The 19,234-nt window shown below is 35.7% G+C and overlaps 1 protein-coding gene across 3 annotated transcripts; it reads right to left on the minus strand.

The window, feature by feature from the left end:
* Positions 1–849: 849 nt before the first annotated feature.
* Positions 850–15,392, minus strand: LOC133797570 (serine/threonine-protein kinase TIO). 3 transcript variants are annotated; one of them, XM_062235514.1, is made up of 23 exons: positions 15,149–15,392; positions 14,621–14,746; positions 14,444–14,518; positions 14,272–14,364; positions 14,047–14,121; positions 13,784–13,876; positions 13,588–13,651; positions 13,374–13,458; positions 7,193–7,265; positions 7,045–7,113; positions 6,866–6,946; positions 6,669–6,744; positions 6,433–6,588; positions 6,063–6,201; positions 5,765–5,936; positions 5,201–5,302; positions 4,589–5,128; positions 3,260–4,417; positions 2,755–2,988; positions 2,476–2,619; positions 2,262–2,342; positions 1,912–2,100; positions 850–1,338 (listed from the first exon to the last, which is right to left on the minus strand). In XM_062235514.1, the coding sequence occupies exons 2-23, from the start codon at positions 14,708–14,710 to the stop codon at positions 1,093–1,095; spliced, it is 4,035 nt and encodes a 1,344-aa protein (XP_062091498.1). In that variant the 5' UTR covers positions 14,711–14,746; positions 15,149–15,392; the 3' UTR covers positions 850–1,092. The 3 variants fall into 3 exon arrangements, with proteins under 3 accessions (XP_062091498.1, XP_062091499.1, XP_062091497.1); XM_062235515.1 differs by having other exon boundaries at positions 6,433–6,582; positions 14,621–14,752; XM_062235513.1 differs by having other exon boundaries at positions 14,621–14,752.
* Positions 15,393–19,234: the final 3,842 nt, after the last annotated feature.

A 19,234-nucleotide genomic window follows, 5' to 3' on the forward strand; every position in this document is an offset into this window, starting at 1 on the left:
AAATTGTTCATTAATTGGTGTATAGCTACTAGTTTCACTTATCAAACACTGGAAAAGATAATTGATCACTTCTGTATTCCCATTTAATTTTTTAGATGATAAAGTCCAATACAAAACAGGGTGAAATTGTCATGGAAAAATCTGTTTTGAACAAAATTTTAACATATTTGAAATACTGTATTCTCATTGAAACATAATTGCCTGTAAATTTTGTCCTAGCATTTTAAAAAAATAGGAGGGGTGGGTTAAGAAATAAACTTTATTATTTACATTATATTAGAATATTTATATCAATATTCATAAATATACATTTATAAATAATTAATTACAAGTTTGCCCCTGAATTTATCATGAATGGACAAAGCAATCCTTAAAATTTTAATTTTTACACCTATTAGCAAATTCTCAACAAATTGAAGTAAACCAACAATATTTTTAATATTAAAAAAAATACTTTGCCCAACACGATTTTTTTTGACAAATAAATATATATGTTTTTCATTTCTCAAAAAATATTAATATTTCTAAATATACAAAATTATCCATCAGAATTTAACAAAGGACAAGATTTTTAATACTAATTTCTCAGACCTTTCCTAGAAAGAAAGAAAACTTACCAGTCACTTGAGACTAATTTAAGTAGTTAGCTGTATTGGTGTGTTATGAAAAAGCACGGCTCTCCTTTGTATAAAAAAAAAAAAAAAAACTCATGCCTATAAAAATACGAGGCTACTGGAAATCCACTTTGACAAATATCGTTAAATAATAAATGAATTTATATTTTCATCTTTAACCCCAACTTCCTTAATACCCCAAAATAAGCGTTACTTATCATTGCAAAGCTCAAGATATACCGCAATATATTTGGCCAAAGCATAGCCAGAGAGCCATGTTATATATATAGAGAAATACTTTAAGACGGAAACTTGTATATTGTTGGAACTGATAATTAAAAACAACCATATACAAGAGACTAAACTTGGGTTGGGGGTATCAAAAACATGACTGGCAAACTCTCACATTTACCTAACTTGTGTTTCTTTCTATCAACAGTTGTGTAATCACTCTAGAATTACCTCAGTGTCCTTCAGTTCAGGCATCACTTACTTTGCTGATGACAACGGAGGCATATTTGGCAATTTCCTTTTCTGGGGACTGCCTGAGCCTCCCAATCACTGGGAACAACTCTGATGAACGAAGGAACTGTCTGCACGGTGGGTGTGCACACATTTTTGCCAATGAAAACATGGCAATCTTTAGAGGTGACTCGTTTAGAGCATCTTTCTTACTTGGGGCTAATGCTACCGCTGAACAGTCAGCTACCAACTTCAGTAAAGCCTGGCCATGTATAACCAAAAAATAAGTCAATTTCAATGGTGAAAAGAAAAACCACATAGAATGATTTTGATGTGTTAAAGTGTTCAAATGTTACAGAAATACAGAAAAATCACAGGAGCCTCTCAAGAATTCTCCTTATTAAAAGCAAACTACTCAAGTCTTGAAGCTAATTTTTCGAATATTGCTAAAGGAGGGCATGGTGCCCAACACCAACAGTAATTTAATATTGAGTCTTATGTATTTCAATTTAAAATAGGACTCTATATTAAATTACAGCAATCACGGTAATGTTGGAATGCTCTAATTTTTCTCACCAAATAACCATAAAAACACCCAATAGCATATAACTCTTCTTCCCTGCACTCAAATTTTGTTTCAATGTATATTTATAGGATGGGAGAACAGTAGATCCGATGAAGTTATCTAGCTGATATAACCAAAAAAAAAAAACTAACTCTGACCTGGATTATAAAATACACACGAAGTAACTTACTAATCCACAACTTAAACATGGCATATGGTTGCATGATGTGTTATTATGTGAGAAAGCAAAAAAAAAGCATGCCCACAAACCTGCAAGGCTCCATTAGACACAATGTCTTCACAAAGCTCGTTGGAGTTGCGAACGAGATTACTTAATGCACCCGCAGCATTCGATTTAGTCTTATCGTCTTCTTCTGAAAGCAACAGATTGCCAAGCTGAGGTATGGATCTCCTCAGCTCTTGATACAACGTGTCATTGTGGTAAGCAGCATTTCCAATCTGCATAGAGAAACAAATTAAAAATCAGCCACATATTAGAAGGGATGCCTTTGCTTTCCCATGCATTTCTTCAGAATACTTCAATCAACTGTGAGAGCTTCTTACTCACAATGTATGGAAATAGCTAGAAATGTTTTTATCTGGCATAGCAACAAACTTACAGCAAAACAAGCAAATTTTCGTGTGCGTTTGTCAGGATCAGAGCATCGATCAATTAGAAGGCCGATGATTTGATGCATTGCCTGGAACACCAATTTCATGTGAAAACACACAATTTGAAGTTAGCCTAGCATCTCAGGTATCATGTTAAAAGTGAAGAGACTAATGCATGCATGTGTGTGCCGTAAAAGTGTGGTTTTATCTTTCATTACTTACAAGGGAACTGTAAAAGTAGGAGCTATGCCGGCACATGTTGCCTAGAGCACTACATGTTTTTGCACGGATGTTGGGATCTTCGTGAATAAGAAATCCCTTCAGATGCTCCAAAATAGAAGCCCTGTTGATGTATTCATAAAGTTCCTGAAAACGGAAAGAGTCATTAACTTATTTAACAATTTTATGGCAGTTCCAGAGTCCAGACTACCATAAATTTGTTTATCAAAGTATATATAAATGGATACTCGTTGCACAAATACTAATGCAACAAAAAAAAACCTTATCCATGCGAGCTAAATCTGAAACAATCATAAGAGCATCCAGTATGACTTCTTTAGGGCTTGAAGAATCAAACAACCTTCTCCACCTATTAGGTTCCAACAAGCCTTTATTTACAAGTTGAGTTGCCAGAGGTCGATAGTTCATCATTTTAGCAAGAAAAGCAACAGGCCTTCCTAAATCTTTTAAATCCATTAGTTCCAAACATCGTAGAATGACAACAGGAACTCCCACCTGGAAACTTCAGAAGAAGTGAAATGAGTAACGTATATGGGTCTCTTTTTTTTTTAATGCCATCATGCTTCATGGCCAAAAAACAAAATGTAGACATCTAGTGAACTGTAAGGCATAGTTTGCAACATTTTTCTAGTTTTCCTCCGTAACGTTTAACCGTAAAAAATGTAATGAAAACAACGAAACAGCAAAGAACTATTGAATGGTGACAAGGTTGTACATGAGTATTAAACATCCAGTTCTAGAGAATAAAGAGGGCGAAAGATCTAACCTCCAAAAGAATTTTAATATACTTTCCAAAATCTTCCTCAATTACTTTCACCATGTCCTTGTCTTCCATACACACCCTCCCACCTGGTGAACCCATATTGAGAATAAAACCACTATTTACAGAAGCAGTAGCAGAAGGCAGTCCTGGAGCATTCTGTAAAGCAACAAGAGGAAATGCTACTAGATCAATTACTGAATTTATTATATCTCTTACGCCATCCCTGCCTCCACCAGGCCCAACCCAGCATCTTACAAGCTTGAGATGTACATCACCTATCAAATCAGATATCAGTTTCATATGATCACTCCTCATAATCTGTCGAAAAGTGGTGCTTCCCCCAGAAAGGCAGTGACCCATTGATGAAACTGTCCACACTACTCCTGTAGGCGATAGTCCAGCTTTATCTTTGGTACTGTCAATTCCTTCAGGTGAAGCTTTCGAAGGTTTTTTAGCTAACAACTCGAGTAGAAGCAGAGGGATGCCACTTGCACACAGCTGTTGAACAGCGAGTGGTCCTCCCCACCTCAGCCTGGATTCTAACAAACCAACACATCCATCCTTAAGGCCATGCCAATACGAAAGAGCACCATTTGCAGCCTCGGTACTAATTTCATTTTCATTGCCTAATGAAATTTTAAGGCATTCGTAAAGTGTGGCAGTTCGAGGAATCAAAGGCACTGCTATCTCAGAGACAGAGGATTCAACAGAAGATCCAACTTCAAGGGATAGAATGGAAGCAAAAGCCAACATAGCTGAGGCAATATGGGGTTGAAAGGAAGTTTTTGTTCTGTCATCAGAAGAGAAATAATGGGCAAGAATCATAAGTCGAGAAACCTGCTTCTTTTGGGAAGTTGTAAGCATAAATAACGCAGAGTTTCTTCCAGTTGCCTTTAAACATTGCGCAATTGTTGCAACAATGAGACAAGAATGCTGAACCAATGCACTGGGATTGGCTAATTTGCACTTCAAATTACTTGCTTCACCTGTTTCTGTATCTTTATTGGAAGAGGAAGCACAAAAAGAAAGTACAGAGAAAACCTCTGAAATAATGGTGCCATCCCCTCCACCACTGACAACAGTAGTTACTGGTAGGGAACTTGGAAGACCACACAAAACACCCGGCACCATTCCACTGTGTAGACAGCACCTCAACAAAAGCTGAAACATAAATAACAATTACATTATCCCTTGTATTTAATTACTAAAACTAAAAGAAGAGAATAACTATTAGAAACAGCAAGTAAATTCAAAAGCTTTTCATCTTTCCTGAGAATCAATGTCCGCTAAAGAAATTGTAAAATGTTGATAATTAGAATGGGAGAAAAATACCTGAATGCCAGCACATAATGAAGCCTCATTACGTTGATGAAGACAATAGTATATAGCAACCTGGACAGCCTTTGATCTTAAGAATGCCTTTGTCACTGCATCAGCAAATTTTGCTGATTCTGAATTAAGCAATGAACGTCTTTCCTGATCACTGATGTCAAGTCGGGCCAAAGAATGACTTTGCATTGCACTTAGGGGAAATTGATTTGCACTTCCTTTCACGTGTAGAATTTCGGATGCATCTATCAGTGACCAAATAGCTCGACAGGCTTCACAAGCAGCACGCAGCATTTCAGAAGAACCCGAGATAAGACTTGAGCCCGTGGTAGCTAAACAGAGACACAAATGATCCACTAAACCAGACGTTTTAGCATGTTCCAAGATCTGTTTAAGTGTTTCGATAGGAACAGTCATGTCATCACGATCGGAACTCAAAAAATATGCCTTTAAACTTTGGGAAACTGAAGATAATATGACAGTAATGCAGGCAGTGGACTCATACAAAACTTTCCCAAGCACATCTTCACTGCAGCCAGCGACCTACATATTTAACAAAATGAGATACTTAGAAGCAACTTGCATTAAATCAGCTACCAATGTCTTGATTAAAACCTGTGAAAATATGTCAGCTAAAGCAACCCAGTGCCTGAAGTATGAGCCAGTAATGCCACTTCCTCCCCCACTGTCCACCAAAATTTTCACGATACACAAACTCTACAAAGAAATCAGGTTTGCATCAGTCAGTCATCAATGAGAAAAATCAATTAGAGCTTTTTTTTTTAGCTCTTCAATTTCAGAAACTATTTGAGAGATTCCAATTAAATTTCACAAGACATATACAAAACATCTTGTAAGAAATTTCAAATTAATAGTAAGAAATGCATAGGAACAAATGTATGGATTAAACTTGACAAATACATATGAATTGGAAGGGGAAAAAAAAGACACATATGAAATGGAAGGAAAGAGCATATGAAAATATAGCAGTAGGATGTCAATAACCCTGAAACTCAAGGTACGGCTAAAGACAGAAGATTGTGATTCTTATTAACAACCAATCATCTCCATTTTCCACTTTCTCCAAACAATCCAACAACATGCATCACAGTCATTAACAGACAGATAAAATTGGGCATTGAATTATCACTCTACAACGTTATAAATGAAGCAAAGCACCTTCGCTTTCAAGTCATTAACGTCAGATGACTTCAAGCCAACAATAATGGCAGTGAAAACAAGAAGATCGCGTATTATTTCATCAAGTAGTCCACTGGCATGAATTGTACCAGCAGCAACTAAGTTTGAAAGAATTCTTAGTGACTGATTTGAACTAAGAATATCATGATCTCTGCAAAAATTTGGCACAACACCAAAGTGTTAAATAAATAGAAAATAAAAAATGTAGACCCATCAATATGTGCATGGTGTGATATTGTAACATAATTAATGATATAAGGAATGCAACTAGATTTACTTGCAAGGAGTTGAAGATCCTTTGGGCCATCTTTTTAGTGGTAACAAGACATGTCGTAGAGCCTCAGTATCTTGACAAATGATTTGTGCTCCTTTGACTGTACGTGAAGCACTTTCCAATCTATCAAATGTTTGGTTACCTAAAACAAAATTACGTATTTAGTTCACTTCATTCTATTATTGTCATGAGAAAATGAAGCTAGTAATGGTGAATTTAATTCCCAGGCAATGAAGTTCATTGAGACATGATCAACATATTCACAACACATGCATTCAAAATTTGGTCAGGACTCATACAATAAATACAACAAATTTATTCTGGAATACCATAATAAGGCAAAGCATAGAAGAAGCCATGTAGCCACATCTACCTGGCTCTTTAGCATCATTTGGATCTGCAAATCCTGGGAAGTCCTGTGGTGAAGAATTGCCTGCAGTAGTGCCAGGAACATTTAACTGTGTATCATTCTGACAGGCCGGCCCATTACTGCTCTCTAAACGAGAGGGGGAATTCATTTTACCTGCGACTAGATAATCAGTAACTATTAAAAATAATGAAAAGTAGAAATATTAAATAATATTACAACGAGAACTGGAACTAGCTAACCTGATGGCAGATAAGTTCTGCCTCCTTCTCCTTTCCATGCTGCATCATACTCTCTAGCATTTACAGAACGTAAATTCTGGAAAGGGAGAGAAAAAGTTTAAACACTAATGTGGATTGGAATTATAGAACAAAAATACCACACAAGGTCCAGGTGCCAGTATCTAAATAAGAACTAGATATAATAAAACATTATTTACCCTGGACTCCAGTTCATCGGAAGTTTCCTTAACAAAAGGGTGTTCAAGAAGAGATGGCCATGTCAATCTATTTTGAGGTACCTGTACCCTCATACATAAGAAAAATATAAGAATTGGAAGTCACTCATATAAAAATTAAAAACTTAGAAAAAGGCAGATCCTGCAAATAATATGACAACCTTATTGAGCAATCCCTTCAAAAAACTTCTGAAATTTGGACTCATGTTATCAGGATATTTGACTGGATCCTGGCACATTTATAAAATTAGATTGTGCGCTTATAGTTCAAACTATAGCAAAATTCATATTCTGCTTAACTGAACTTACCTTAACAATGTGGCGTATGAGTGCATATACAGAATTTGTGTAAAATGGAGGCTGACCAACAAATAATTCATACCTGTTATATTCATGCAACTTAGTTTCAGGTATCAACAAAGATAAAAGTGTAAAACACGATAGAAAAAATATCATAGGGAAGGGAACTTTGCAAAAAAAAATGTAACAAGTTCAGTGTTTCTATTCTTTTTCCAGAAAAATACATGATAGTATGATACTTATTTTCCTGACAAATATGTTAGTTTGGTGCAAACAATTAAAGAAAAAATTGTAAATAAAAGCAATAATAAGGGCTAGCTCAGGTGCCACGAAGGGCCAAAGGCAATAATTAAAACGAATGTGAAACAATACACAATTTCTAACAAAAGTTCCTTTTAAAAAACATTTGGTTTGGGATCATGATGACCAATATAACACCACATCAACACCATTATTCAGCTTGTGATTCTAAAAAACATTAACAAAAGTATATGGCACATAATCCCCTGCATCTGTTTTCTTAAGTCGTTGAAGAAAAGATTGGTTTTCACTCCTTTTGCACTTTGGGTATTAGAAGCAAACTTACATTCAAATATCTAGTTGCACTGTTTTGTGATTTTCATGTGCTTTAAAGAAGAAGAAATAAGCACCACACGAAATACAAAATGTAGTACTCATATTAAAACTAAACTCAACAACACACTTTAGAATAAGTGTTGAGAATTAGAAGATATTAGCTCCACTCCACGCACGGGTTCACTGTACCATTGGCACAGCAGAGTATTATCACAGCAGGGGATGTTGCACAAACAATAGAATCTTTTCTGTTATTACTTTTTGTTAGTCATGTTGTACGAATTCGTTATGGTTGTACAACACCATTATCAGTGCATTGTATTTTGCATCATTCTCTTTTTTCTGTTATACAAATTAGTGTGCCCCAATGTATAATTAAGCCATCTGTATTCATCAGATTGGTTACCAATTGTACAAGCAGAGTATATAATGAAATCAATCCCTCTAGCTCCAATTGAGCTGAGAATTTTCATCAACAATCAAACAGTCCATTTCTTCTCTTGGTATCAGAGCCAGGTTACGGCCAACGCCAAACATGTCAACCCATTCTTCTCAAGCTCCACCAGCCACCGCAGCCCATGCAAATGATGCCCCTGACCAGTCTCAACAAACTCCTAACAATGGAGGAACCACCACGAATAACATCAGTGCTACAGCACCGACAGCCTTCTCTTCCAACTTCACCCAGCCATTTAATACCCTCAACCAGCCTTTTCCACTCAAACTTGACCGCAACAATTACACCCTATGGAAGACAATGGTATCTACCATTATTCGTGGGCATCGTCTGGATGGTTTCATCAATGGAACCCGTGCATGTCCCTCCGAATTCATACCCGCAGGAGCTGCTACAGGTGATGGCCAAATCGGTTTTGGTCTAAGAATAAACCCCCAATATGAACACTGGATAGTCAATGACCAGTTGTTAATGGGATGGCTATACAGTTCAATGACAAAGACAATAGCCACGGAAGTGATGGGCTTTGGAACATCAGCCTCTTTGTGGAAAGCCCTAGAGCAACTCTATGGAGCACACTCAAAATCCAAAATGGATGAGACCCGCACCTTGATCCAGACAACCAGGAAGGGATCTACTCCAATGACCGAGTACCTGCGGCAAAAGAAAGCTTGGGCCGACTCTTTAGCTCTTGCAAGAGACCCTTACCCAGAATCCCAACTAATAGCCAATGTTCTTTCGGGTCTTGATGCTGATTACCTACCAATCATTTTGCAAATCGAAGCTAGAACGACTACAACATGGCAAGAGCTTCAAGACTTGATGCTCAGTTTTGACAGCAAGCTTGAAAGGCTTCATAATCTAAGCCTTAATACCAAATCGAGTCCATCACTCACAGCCAACTTTGCGAACAAGCCAGTGAATACAGGAAGGGGCCGAGGAAATACCTTCACTCAAAACAACTCCAGCAGTCGATTCAACAACCCAGGAAACAGTCGAGGAGGAATCACTAGAGGAAGAGGTCGGTCTAGGCCCAACAACTCCAAACCAACTTGCCAAGTTTGTGGCAAATATGGGCACTCTGCAGCCGTGTGCTACAACAGATATGATGATTCCTTCATGGGTTCAGATCCAAATGCGTCTCAGTTTCAACAAAAATCAAATCCATCTGCCTTTGTAGCTGCTCCTAAAGTTATTGACAGTGAGGTCTGGTTCGCAGACAGCGGGGCTAGCAATCATGTTACATCTGACAGCAACAATATGCTTCAAAAAACTGACTATGTTGGTAAGGATAAACTTGTTATTGGTGATGGTAAATAGCTCTCCATTTCACACATTGGTAAAGGTAATCTACCAGTAACTAATGCCATGAGGAAGCTGTCACTTAATGATATACTATTAGTGCCTAATATCACTAAAAATCTGATCAGTGTTTCCAAGCTAACAGCTGATAATAATGTCTACTTGGAATTTCATCCAAATTGTTGTTTTGTGAAGGACAAAGACACAAAGAGGGTGCTGGTTCGAGGGATGCTTAGAGAAGGACTCTATCAACTTGGAGCAACAAAGGCCAACCCGATTACCCAAAATCAAAAGTCAAGTTTCTTTACTGGTTTTTCAGCTTTGACAAACAATGTGAATCGGCCTAAATCTGATTCCTCTTTTCTTTCCAAAAGTGATGTATGGCATAGGAGACTAGGTCACCCATCAACCAAAGTTCTTAAGCTTGTTTCAAAAGATGTACACCTTTCAATTAATGAAAAAGAACATTTCTGTGATGCCTGTCAGTTTGGTAAATCTCATGCCCTGCCTTTTAATTTATCAACCAGTAGAGCTACCAAAGTGCTTGATTTAATCCACACTAACCTATGGGGACCTGCTCCAATACTATCCAATACCAATTATAAGTTTTACATTCACTTCATGGATGATTTTAGTCGATTTACATGGCTTTATCCCCTTAAAAACAAATCGGATGCACTTGATGCATTCATTGAATTCAAAGCATTTGTAGAAAATCAGTTTGAAACCAAGATTAAGTCTCTAAGGACAGATTGGGGGGGGTGAATACTTAGCCTTTTCTAACTTAGTTAAGCAAAGTGGCATTCATTTTCAGCACTCATGTCCACACACCTCAGCCCAAAATGGAAGAGCTGAAAGAAAACACAGGCACATAGTAGAAATGGGACTCACTCTCTTGGCACAAGCAAGCATGCCTCTTAGATACTGGGTTGATGCATTCCAAACCTCTATCTATCTCATAAATAGGCTGCCCACACCTATTTTAAAAAACAAATCACCTTTAGAGCTGTTGTACAACAAAAAACCAGATTACAAACTACTTAAGGTCTTTGGTTCAGCATGTTTTCCTTGCTTAAGGCCATATCAAACACATAAATTCCAATACCATTCACTCAAATGTGTAAATCTTAGTTATAGTGAGTCATTCAAGGGGTATAAGTGCTTAAGCTCTACTGGTCGGGTATACATTTCTAGACATGTAGTGTTCAATGAAACTGATTTTCCATTTAAAAATGGTTTCCTAAATACTTATGCTCCAGAAAAATCAGTAGTCATTCAAACATCAGCCTGGTCTCAACTTCCAAACATTCATTTTTCTGAACACAGAACTGAACCCGAACCAATGCCAGCACCAAATACTCAAGTCGACTCAGCATCCCCCGAACCATCATCTTCAACTGTTGATCCAAGTTCATCTGGTGCAAATCCGGTAAGCGACTACACTCCACTTTCTACTGGTGCTGAATTCGCTGACCATGAAGATGTAATTCAGATTTACAACTTAATGATGGACCTCAAGATCAGCCGAGTGTACAAGAAAATCAGGCTGGTATGAGTGCAAACAGAACCAGTCAAATAACATCTCATCCTATGATAACAAGAGCCAAGGATGGCATCTTTAAACCAAAAGTCTATTTGAGCAAATGTCAATGGAACTCGAAAACTGAAGAACCAAGATGTGTGGCTGATGCTCTCTGTCATCAAGGGTGGAAAAATGCAATGGAAGAGGAGATTTCTGCTTTGAATAAGAACAACACGTGGTCATTAGTGCCAAGAACAGCCAACATGAACTTAGTAGGCAGCAAGTGGGTATTTCGAATAAAAAAGAATGCAGATGGATCATTTCAAAGGTACAAGGCACGATTTGTTGCAAAAGGGTTTCATCAAAGACCTGGCCTAGACTATGGAGAAACGTTCAGCCCAGTAATTAAAGCATCCACAATAAGGATTATTCTCACTATTGCAGTCTCAAGAAACTGGGAAATTAGACAGTTAGATATAAATAATGCATTCCTAAATGGAATTCTAGAGGAAGATGTGTTTATGAATCAACATGAAGGTTTTGAGAACCAGGCAAAGCCCAATCATGTTTGCAAGCTTCACAAATCATTATATGGACTGAGACAGGCCCCACGGGTGTGGTTTGACAGGCTGAAAAACACCTTGCTGCAGTGGAATTTTGCAAATTCTAAAGCTGATACATCATTGTTTTTCTACAAGAAGTGCAATGTTATTCTTCTGGTGCTTATTTATGTAGATGATATAATTGTAACAGGCAATGACAAGCATCACCTTGATCAGTTTGTTAAGCAACTGAACAGATTATTCACTCTCAAAGACTTAGGAAATCTTCATTTCTTTCTCGGAATTGAAGCTGCTCGAGATGACACAGGTATATACCTCACTCAAACTAAGTACATAGAGGATATATTAAAGAGATTTGAGATGACCAACACTAAGCCTTGTCCTACACCGATTGCAACTGGAAAGAACATGTCAATTTCAGATGGAATTGAACTTGAAAATCCCACTGTGTATAGAAGTCTTATAGGGGCCTTGCAATATCTTTGTCATACTAGACCCGATATTTGTTTTGCAGTAAACAAATTAAGCCAGTTTCTAAAGGCTCCTACAACTACGCATTGGAGTGCCGCCAAAAGGATTCTTAGGTATTTAAAGGGGACTCTGACTCATGGCTTACATATTAGCCCGTGTGACAGGCTTACCCTCACTGGTTTTTCAGACGCGGACTGGGCGTGCAACACAGATGACAAAAAATCAGTGGGTGGCTACTGTGTCTATTTTGGAGATTCTTTGGTTTCTTGGTCATCAAAGAAACAAGCAATGGTATCTAGATCGAGCACGGAGTCAAAATACAGGGCTTTGGCGCAAGTGGCTGCTGAAATAACGTGGATTGAATCACTGCTCAAAGAAATCAGTTTTCCTCTGCTGGAAAGATCAATTACATGGTGCGACAACATTAGTGCCAATGCTTTAGCATCGAATCCTGTCTATCATGCTCGTACGAAGCATATTGAAATAGACATACACTTTGTAAGAGACAAGGTCCTCAAGTAGGAATTGGAAATACGATACGTCCCATCATTAAACCAAATCGCTGACTGTCTCACTAAGGCACTCTCACATTCTCGGTTTCAAGAATTGGTATCCAAACTTGGTGTGATAGAATCACCCTTTCGTTTGAGGGGTGGTGTTGAGAATTAGAAGATATTAGCTCCACTCCACGCACGGGTTCACTGTACCATTGGCACAGCAGAGTATTATCACAGCAGGGGATGTTGCACAAGCAATAGAATCTTTTCTGTTATTACTTTTTGTTAGTCATGTTGTACCAATTCGTTATGGTTGTACAACACCATTATCAGTGCATTGTATTTTGCATCATTCTCTTTTTTCTGTTATACAAATTAGTGTGCCCCAATGTAATTAAGCCATCTGTATTCATCAGATTGGTTACCAATTGTACAAGCAGAGTATATAATGAAATCAATCCCTCTAGCACCAATTGAGCTGAGAATTTTCATCAACAATCAAACAGTCCATTTCTTCTCTATAAGCAATCAAAAATATCTCCACAACAATCCACTTATGCAAAAATTGCAAAGGAGACAGTGTGTTTGTTTTGTATTGGAAATTAAAATCATTAAACTAACCAGCAACAATATTGTAACAAACTACAATTTCAGTTAACTACAAGGAATTAGATATCCGCCTAAACTAGTTTGCAAGTCTAATAAAAAGAATCTTGGAAAAATTCAACTGGTATGACTCCGAGAAAAAAATACGAAGCAAAATTGCAGAACAATTTACAGAAAGAAAAAAAAAGTTACTTACAGTATGACTCCGAGAGACCATAAATCTGCAGTATGGTTATAAGGTTGTTCCCGTACCAATTCTGGAGCCATGTACAGTGGCGTGCCTACAAAAAGTTGTAAAAATAGTATCAAACGAGCAATGACAGCAGTATGTCTTATTAGGATTTTATACGGTCGTTCACTGACAATAAACTAGAAAAGTAAATTAATCAGTTCAAGCTCAAATATGCTACCTTTTATAGATCGCAGAACAACAGTATTTGTAGACATTGCACGTGCAAATCCAAAATCACAAAGCTGTTACCAATAAGAAAATTGTTAAAACCACGTGATTGTAGAAATGCTATACAACATCTGTATATAGAAGATATTGACATTAATAACTAATTTGGCAACGTTAAGAAAATGCTTATTCTCTAAACCGTCAACCTTAATAACAGATCCAGCACCAATTAGAATGTTCTGAGGTTTCATATCACGATGGATAATGCGGTTGGAATGCAAGTAATGCAATGCTCGCACCTGTAAAGATTAACAGGAAATAATCAGGAACGGAGTATAAATTAGAAATTGGCCTGGTATGTATGTATGTAGTGAACATAAGGTAAAGAGATATCTCGAGAGATGAAAACATCAACTGTAACCAATACTGAAATGGGATGGAAAGAATACTCCTAAAGAAGAGAAAGTACCAACTGCTTTGCAATTGCCTGAACTTGTTCTTCAGGAAGACATTTGTCATCCTCGAGAATCTCAAATAGTTCACCCTGGGTATCAGGAAGAAACATGTATCAGATTCCAATCAAGAATATGTTAGTCACATACTATTACATGTCTAGCATAGTTTCAATGGCTGATTTTTATACATGTTTAGCTTATGGTGAATGTAAAACTTATAAAGATTAAAGGATCATTACCTGCGCAAATTCGGTCACAACACAGAACTCCTGAGGGCTTTCAAAGGAATCAAGCATCTCAATGATATTTTCATGCTTTAGCTTTCTAAGAATCTGTGACATAACTGCCAAGTTAAAAAACATGAAGGAACTACATATTAAGACCATCAGCAAATTAAATAAAGAAAAACACCTCAATCTCCTGTCTTAGATTGTGAATATCCTTGTCACTTTTCCCATGCTTCATTATAAACTTCATTGCAACAGTCTATGAACCAAAAATAAAATCAAAAACTTGTCAATGCAAAAGGACAGGAATTGATAGAATAATGTCATTGTGAATAGAATTTGAAAAGGAAGCCATTGGTACCTGGCCGGTATACTTGCGCCTTCCCTTGTATACCTTCCCAAATGATCCTTCGCCTACAAGCTCAATAACATGGTAATTTTCCACACCCATCTTTCGACTACAGCTATACTCTACCAATTTCTTACCCTGTATCTTAAACAGTTTGACAAACTATAAATTAAACTGACCCATTATAACAAAATGAAAGTAAATGGCAGCAAATGTGCAAAAACAGCATAGCATTTACTATAGATACTCGAAATTCCCATAATCTCAACAAAAATAAAATCTGCCAAAGTGGTAATCAAGCAAAAAATTAAATATGCCTAAATTTAGAAAAAAGTAATCACGAAATTATAATTCTATCGGATAAGAATACCAAATAAATGGAACTAAGTATTAAGCTGAGAGAATAGTAATGAGAGAAGGGCAATCAAACACGAGCATCAAAACAGTAAGACAAAGATTCGTATAATCAACTAAATTTGGCAACTGAGAAAATGGAAGAATAAGATGAAGTTAAGTACTAGAAATTATATATATATATACCGTTGTAAACAGCAAAATGGGAACCAGAATCTCCAAAATCGCTGGGTGTTTCAGAAATGAGAAGATCGTAAGGCAATGGTGATCATTGGAAGATTATCGCAGAGATTTGCTGAAGAAAATTTCAAAAGTGTTGTGACAAACAGAGGGAGAATAACGTACTGCACAGTAATAAAATAGAAAATAATAAGAATTTGAAATGTTGATATAGACAGACAGACAGACTAGAGGAGAGAGATGCCTAAATTGTTGAGTTAATTCCCGCTCGGTTTTTGTTTTTGAAAAAAAAATAATAATAATAATAGTTGTTTTTCTCGATGACAAAAATATATTGCAATTCAAAACATACATCACTTCAAAAAATAATATTAGTTTTTTTCTAAAAAAAATAAAACTCAAAAATTTTAATATAAAATAAAAAAATTAGCATTTTTGCCCCAAAAATTTATTACACTACCACATCACATCATGCCCCTAAAATATAATAGCTGCAAAAATTATCCCGAACTATATCATTTACAAAAACATAGTCTTTATGTTAATTTTTGTTTTGTATTGTGGCTTAAATGTTGATGTGGCATAAAATAATTAGTATTTATGTCCCTCAAACTTTGGTCACTACCCAATTATACTTTTTTTATTAAAAAATAATAATTGAAATTTTAAAAATCTATGTTTTTATTAGTTCTTAAATAAAATAATTTTTTTAAATTAAAGAAAAATTATTAAAAATTCAATAAACATTTCAAATTATTTAAAAAAAATTAAACTAAAAAATTCAAGTTTACCTAAACAAACTCAATTTCAAGCTTGATGATATTCATAAATTATGATTTACAAACTCAAATTCAATAATTCATCTAAATTAAATATATGGTCGATATAATCTATTAATTTATCAATTAATATAATCAAGTTCATTTAACAAATAAAGATGCAAATTTCTCATCTAAAATCAGTAATATAATCTATTAATTCATCAATTCACAAACTATTAATGTAGCCGTCAACATGGACTTCAAGCATATATGAAACTCACGAGACCCACGACCTTGGTTTTCTCTTCAATGGCATGGCTTAGAGTGGCAACTATCATCACCAGTGGTGGTGAAGACAAGAGAACGCGTAAGAGTGTGAAAGAGAGTATTGAGGGATGCGAGAGAAAATGATTTTTAACATTTGAATTATTTAAAATTAATTCTTAAGATTTATTTTAATATAGAAATTAATTTTTAAATAAAATATAAATGATTTGTTAACTAATTTTAAAATTAGGATTTTTTTCTTTATCCTTCATGATTTTTTTTTATTTTTTAAGATTTGGATTAATCTTTTAAGAATTAATAAATAAAATAGATTTTTTTAATTTTTTAAGAGAGAGTACAATTTGGTAATAGTCAAAGTTCGAAAAAATGCTAATTGTAACACCCCAATTTTTTTTGAGACATTAACTAACCCACACAACAAATAATTTTGAAGTAAAACATCTTTTATTATAAAGAAATCAACGTGAATAACAACTTGAACGTTATAAAGAAAAGAAACTCCAAACTTTCATAAATATTGTTTAAACAAATAAAATCAATTACTTGACTCCATAACAAAACTCAAAACATTATTCACAATTTAAAATAAAACATATCTTAAAATTGAACATAAAATATTGAAACTTCCAAGTAGGCCCGACCCCTAAGAGTTGAGATATTTATAACATGTACGCCCTTCGTGAAAGCTCTCCAACTCATTGTCCTATAACCATATCTTTGCCTTTACCTGCAGCACAGAATACCCGTGAGCCAAGGCCCAGCAAAAAGAGCTGTGTACAACACAACCCCCTTAAAACTTACCCAAAAACATAATTCAAATCAATATAGAAACATGTAATTAAATCATAAATCAATTATAACCAAAACAAAATAATCATAGTGCATTCAAGCACAAAAGAACATAAGCATGCATTTCAACATATCATAAGCATGCCAACTTGAACATAGACATGTGTTTCAGAACATAAGCATGTCAAGCAACATACCACACATAGAAGCATCAACATAAGTAACATGCAACGTAAACTACTTAAAACATGTAACATTCACTAGCATAACCATATATCTAGCATAGGTAATTAAACGTAAAAATTCTACCATTTAAAATTACGTCAAGCGTACACCCTATGTGCAGATGTCCACTCTTCTTACCTCAATAGTAGCAGCGATCCATACACACTAATGTGCCCCTTCAAGTATCCTTAGTGAGCATAAACATGTTACATAACATCAAAGTCTTAAAACTCAAACCAAACCAAAACCATATTAAAATACACCCATGTCCTTCTTAAAGTTAATTCATACTCATAATATCCCTAAGAAAGTCTTAAACTCTACGGCTTAAAACCTCAAGCCAAAAAGGTACTAGTATATATCAAAAAGGTGCATTAAAATCACACAACTAGCATTTCTAGGCAACTGGCGCGATTGCGCCCACAGAGCGTTCGGGCTAACCAACTGAGTAGTGCGGTCGCGCCAGGGCTGGGCGTGATCATGCTAGCCCTCTTTTTGGAAATCGCATATGAGATTTTTAAACCTAGGAATCAACCCAAATCACAAAATTTCGACCCCATGATCTCTTTAAAATTAACACGCAAGTATACGTGGTCAAATCAAGTAATATATGATAAGTAAAGTGTCGATCCCACGAAAACTGATATTAATTACCAATAATTAACTTCTAATTCTAATTGATTTAAATAATAATTTCATAATTATGAGTAATATAATTATTACTAAAATTAAGGAATCTATTAAGCACTAGAGAAATTCAAAGAAAAAAATATGATTTAATTCAATGGATGTAAAAGTTAGGTTTTAGTTTCATCAACCATCCACTTATGATATCTAACCAATTTTCAATATTTCTTAATTCTATTGTGATAGCAGATTACAACTATATATTATAGTCTTGCTAGGATCTATAAATCTGTACAACATATTATTTCCTACATCTCTGTGGTAAATCAACATATTGCAGGCTTTAAACACGTAATCCATGAACTACACAATTCATAGAAGTACTCTCGCCTAATATAAAATTGTGTTTATCTACCTATAGCATAATCAGCCTTATCTTCTCAAAGCATAGGTTAAAATCATATAAACATGTGAATGGTGATCAATCATTCACAAGCATTAAGCATAAGATAAATAATTCACAATAGGAGAAAGAAATTCAGAAAAATTGCATTAAGAAATCAAAAGCTTCAAGGAGAATCCACTAACACCCTAATAACAAGATTAGTTCAAAACAAACATAATGGAATCAATCAAATTAAATATAAACATAAACTCAAGAATAGAGAGAATAAAGAAGAGATCAAGAAATCAAACTCTCAGATCTTCAATGTTCTCCCAAGTCTCTAGTAATTTCTGAACATCAAAATTAATGAATCCCCCTAATTAACTCTTAAAAACGTATTTAAATAGAAACCCTAAAACTGTTTTTCAAAATAAATGACGATTTCGCCCTTCTAATAGCCACGAAAGAATACACACGCCGCGGCCCTGGTATTTAAGCACCGCGACCCGCCTCTCTGAATTTGTGAAAACACAGTCTCTGACTCCAGCAAGCGTCGCGGCCCTTCACCCATGCGCTGCGACCCTTGAAAATTCCAGAAAATGGCTCTCTCTGTTTTTCCCTTGCGCTGCAGCTCTTCATTTAAGCGTCGCACCCCTTCACATTGACCCCAAAACTTATTTCCAAAGCTCCAAAATGAACAAGTCTCTCTGCATATGAATTCTCAACTATCTTCTTGTCAACTTTTAGCATAAATCTCCCAATTGCTTTGATTTTTTGTTCACTTCCTCAACTCCATGTTTCCTTATTCTATTTCCTGCAAACATACCAAAACAAGCGTAATACCGCATAACATTCCACCAAATTAACTCAAACTTACCCTAAACACATGTTAAAAACTATGCTAAAAACTGACTCATCACCCTAAATCGCCCAATCAGCCATCTTAACATGTTTCTAACCCTTGAAACCCAGATATAATCAATCCTAAACCTTTAATACGCATTCATTAACCCAAAT

The sequence above is a fragment of the Humulus lupulus genome, chromosome 8 (assembly GCF_963169125.1).
Source record: "Humulus lupulus chromosome 8, drHumLupu1.1, whole genome shotgun sequence".
Lineage (NCBI taxonomy): Eukaryota > Viridiplantae > Streptophyta > Magnoliopsida > Rosales > Cannabaceae > Humulus > Humulus lupulus.